Genomic DNA, 4,211 nt, shown 5'->3' on the forward strand with positions numbered 1-4,211 from the left:
TGTTTTAGTAAATGTATTGTATATATGTTCATCATACATGTACATATACATATAGATGTATATTGTTATGGAATATCTAGGAGTCTTAATTCTAATACAAACATCATAAAGATGGTCATAACCATATACTAAAAAGGAAGGCGTATACAGCTATAATGACTATAATTAAGTAAAAGGGGGAGAAATGGATGCTGACATAAACAAACAGAGGGTGTGTCTACAAAGTATAAACTGCAGTTCAAGTAAATTCATGATTAATAAACAAGCACAGCTAAGCACAAAATACATGTACACATGTTTATTATATTTTATTTTATTCATTTACTCGTTGGCATATTTCTGTCAGATCGGCTCCACTGAAACCCTCAGTCTTCTTAGCCAAAAACTCTAAATCAATGTCCTGTGGGAGTAGGCGGGGTTAAAACAAACCACACCCATTTAATGAGATTACCTGAGCAATTGGAGACTTGCGGAGATTGGCCTTTAGAATAGATACCCTCGACTGTAATTAAAAAATACAATTATAAATTAAATTATAAATTTATGGGTGGAGTCCACTATAAATTAATAACAATAATTAATAATAATGTAATAATTAATTAATAATAATTATAATAATGAATTAATTAATATTACTATGTACCTTTTCATCAGGCAGTGGTATATAAATAAGCTGGTCTAGTCTTCCTGGACGGAGAATGGCAGGATCAATGATATCAGGACGATTGGTAGCTCCAATAATGAACACGTTCTTCTTGGAGTTCATACCATCCATCTCTGTTAGTACCTGATTAATAACACGATCAGCAGCTCCACCTACAAAGGGGGAAGGAGGAGGAGGGGAGAGGACAAAAAGGGAGACATAACAATTAAAATTTAGCTGACATACATGTACTTTGTAGTGGGCATTATTATATGTCTTCAATTATTGTACTTAATCCATAAAAGTAGAAACATTAACCACATAGTCAGGTAGCTTCACACATACACAGCATCTTTGTAAGTAAAGTACACTGTAGTACATTACATTTACATGTAATTATTGTACATATGTACTTTCCATATATATATTATTCATAATATCAAAAGGACATTCAGTCACACAAAAGGAGAAAGGCATCTATCAATAAGGACATGAACAATGTAACTAGAACAGCTGACTCCTACTCTATTCAAGTATGTATACATTGTGTATTCTTAAATTTCTCCCTTTGTCTCCCTCTATCTCTCTCCCTCCTTCTTTTGTTCTTCTATCTCAAAATTTCTCTCTCTCCCTCTCTCTCTATTACCAAGAGTAAGCTATTACTTCATGTACATGCAGAGTAGATTCCCTGTTTGTCAATAGAAGGATGTACATGACTACTCAGCAGCAACAACAACAACAACATGTGTATACATGTGCTCTTTGACATGTGTAGATTGTGTATATCTATAGCTCCTTTACACTATGCCCTCAAAGCAGTTTGAAACCGGTTTAGAAATAAACCAGTTGTATGTGTGGACAATTTCAAAGCGGTTTGAACCGACTTACATGTACATGTATCTAAACATAAACATAAACATTACATCACATAAACATTACATAAACCACCTCAGTAGGTGGTTTGAGAATCAAACCGGTTTAAGTACTAGGGCAGCTGTATTATGTATGCAGCTGTATTATTCAACTACCGTATAGCGGGTTTGTTTCGTGAGGGTAAACTTTCGTTTTCCATCCTCAAAATGACTTTCGTGAGGTTAAAAATTCGTTCTGAAGACGTTAATAAGCTACCACGCCCATTAAAACTGGAATTTCGTTGGGTTAATTGTTCATTCTCCCATCTTAAAGAATGAAAGTTTAGCCTCACGAAACAAACCCGCTATATGGTACAATTAAGCTGGTTTCTGAACCACACTTTGATCCAAACTGGTTTGTAGTGTAAACAGGGCTCATGTCCTCCCATTTTGTCTTTCTATCTCTCTTTCTTTCCTCTCTCTCCCTAACCTCCATCTCCAACATTTCCACCACGAGATTTAGCAATGGAGTCTAATTCATCAAAGAATAAAACGCAGGGGGCCGCCTGACGGGCTTTATCAAAAACATCTCTAACGTTGGCCTCAGACTCTCCAAACCACATAGTCAATAATTCAGGACCCTATGAAGGGGGGAGAAAAAGAAGGAAGACAATAATCAAAGCTTGCTTATAACATGTGCTGACTCACAAAAGAAGCATGCATATGTGTACATGTACATGTACATGTAATTATGTAAAGAATTAATTTTGGGGCAGCTCTTAAATTTCATACGACACACGTACATGTACATTTACGTGCACATACTGAACTAGTAGTAAACAATAAAAGACACACACATAATGCTGAAATAGCAAAAGCTACAGCTGTGTGTAATCAAACTGAGTAATAATCCATTAAATATACATACCAAAAATGCTTTACTGTCCTACACTTACATACATGTATGTACATTTTGTTATGAAAGCAACAGTAAACAAGGGGCAGCTCCTCATTCTCCCCTCCCTATCCTTCCCTTACCTTTATGGATATGAAGTTTGCTTGGCATTCATTGGCAATGGCTTTAGCTAGTAAAGTCTTACCACAGCCAGGGGGACCATAAAAGAGAACACCTTTACTGGGAGTCATGCCAAACTGGAGGAACTTCTCAGGATGTTCTACAGGGTACTGAGAGAGAGAGAGAGGGAGGGAGAGAGGGGTAGAGAAAAGAGGGAGAGAGAGAAAGGGGAAAGAGAAAGTAAAGGTACAGGAGAGGGTAAGTACAGTAAACGGTTCATTGAAACTATGATGACATAAAGTGAATGAGATCACAAAAACCACAGTAACAAGGGAAATAGTAAATTATTACAAATGATGAAAGGGTTATTATGTAAATCTACATTCACCATAAATGTATGTGCACATGTACATGTACCATACCTGTACAAGCTCTTGTAACTCTCTCTTAACTTCGTCCAGTCCACCAACGTCATTCCAAGTGACCGTCGGTACCTCGACCACGGTCTCACGCAGTGCACTGGGGTTACTCTTGCTCATGGCGTACTAGTGGGTGTGGCTAATAAAGATCATGTGATTATCATGTGACGTACCCTAAAGTCTTCCATAGTGACAGCTAATGAGTCCATCACTTCAGCATCAATGGTGTCATCTTCAAGATCAATGAGATCCATTTTCTCTCTTATCTACATCAAAGAACCATACAGTACAACAGTAAATACATGTACATGAACTAGAAGAACGTAAAACATTAATGGGCTTAGCCATAAGCCATGCCATTGTTATGCTGTATGACCTCTCTTACTGCTAGAGAAGTCTTTGGACAGCAGTTTAGTCTTATCTTGCTGACTGTTTGTTGCAAATATTAAGCTCAGACTTGCTAATAGCAGCCATTTTATTTCATTGTGACCACACCCCGCTTTCAATGAAGATTAGGCTATTTAACTTTAATAATAGTTAGATGATCTTATCCATGTATGCATGAGTAGTGGGCATTAATTAGAATACACGTATATTGTAGTAAAATTCTACGGAGATCAAAGCAAGGAGGAAATTTTTTAGTACATACAAGGTACAAACTACACGTGTAGCCACAGAGCATAAGGACATGATGTTCTTATGCTGTGTAGCAAGTTTGAGTTGATTTTGACAAAAATTTCTCAAATTATGACCATTTTTAAAAAAGGGCCATTTCTTGAAAATACCCAAGGCTATAGCCCATGTTTTTTTCCAAAAAATGGCTCCAAAATCACCCCCAATTTTTATTACAATTTCTGATACATATTGATGTCCTTAAGCTACGTAGCAAGTTTGAGCTGATTCCAACAAATATTTTTCGAGTTACGGCCATTAAAAAAAAAACGTCAAAATTCTGAAAAATACCCAAGACTATATAGCCCATGGTTTTTTTTCCAAAAAATGGCTCCGAAATCACTCCAAATTTTTATTACATTATATGATACATATTGATGTCCTTATGCTGTGTAGCAAGTTTGAGCTGTTTCCGACAAATATTTTTCGAGTTACAGCCATTTTAAAAAAACGTCAAAATTCTGAAAATTACCCAAGGCTATTATAGCCCATGGTTTTTTCCAAAAAATGGCTCCGAAATGACCCCCAATTTTTATTACATTTTCTGATACATATTGATGTCCTTAAACTATGTAGCAAGTTTGAGCCGATTCCAAGCTCAAAATTTCAAA

The 4,211-nt window shown here is 36.2% G+C and overlaps 1 protein-coding gene across 2 annotated transcripts in view; it reads right to left on the reverse strand.

Annotated features, from left to right (window-relative positions):
* The window catches only part of LOC100637588 (transitional endoplasmic reticulum ATPase-like), a 15,282-nt gene extending 12,065 nt beyond the window's left edge, over positions 1-3,217 (reverse strand). The window contains exons 1-7 of one of the 2 annotated variants that reach the window (XM_019997320.1): positions 3,102-3,217; positions 2,932-3,054; positions 2,533-2,679; positions 1,985-2,135; positions 644-816; positions 452-502; positions 326-400 (exon numbers count right to left, since the gene is read on the reverse strand). In XM_019997320.1, the coding sequence (XP_019852879.1) occupies positions 326-400; positions 452-502; positions 644-816; positions 1,985-2,135; positions 2,533-2,679; positions 2,932-3,054; positions 3,102-3,182 (801 nt within the window). In that variant the 5' untranslated portion in view covers positions 3,183-3,217. The remainder of the gene's footprint in view (positions 1-325; positions 401-451; positions 503-643; positions 817-1,984; positions 2,136-2,532; positions 2,680-2,931; positions 3,055-3,101) is intronic. The other variant, XM_019997321.1, reaches the window with a different exon arrangement.
* Between the last annotated feature and the right edge of the window lie 994 nt (positions 3,218-4,211).

Source organism: Amphimedon queenslandica, unplaced genomic scaffold (genome assembly GCF_000090795.2).
Source record: "Amphimedon queenslandica unplaced genomic scaffold, v1.1 AMPQUscaffold_13375, whole genome shotgun sequence".
In the NCBI taxonomy this organism is placed as follows: domain Eukaryota; kingdom Metazoa; phylum Porifera; class Demospongiae; order Haplosclerida; family Niphatidae; genus Amphimedon; species Amphimedon queenslandica.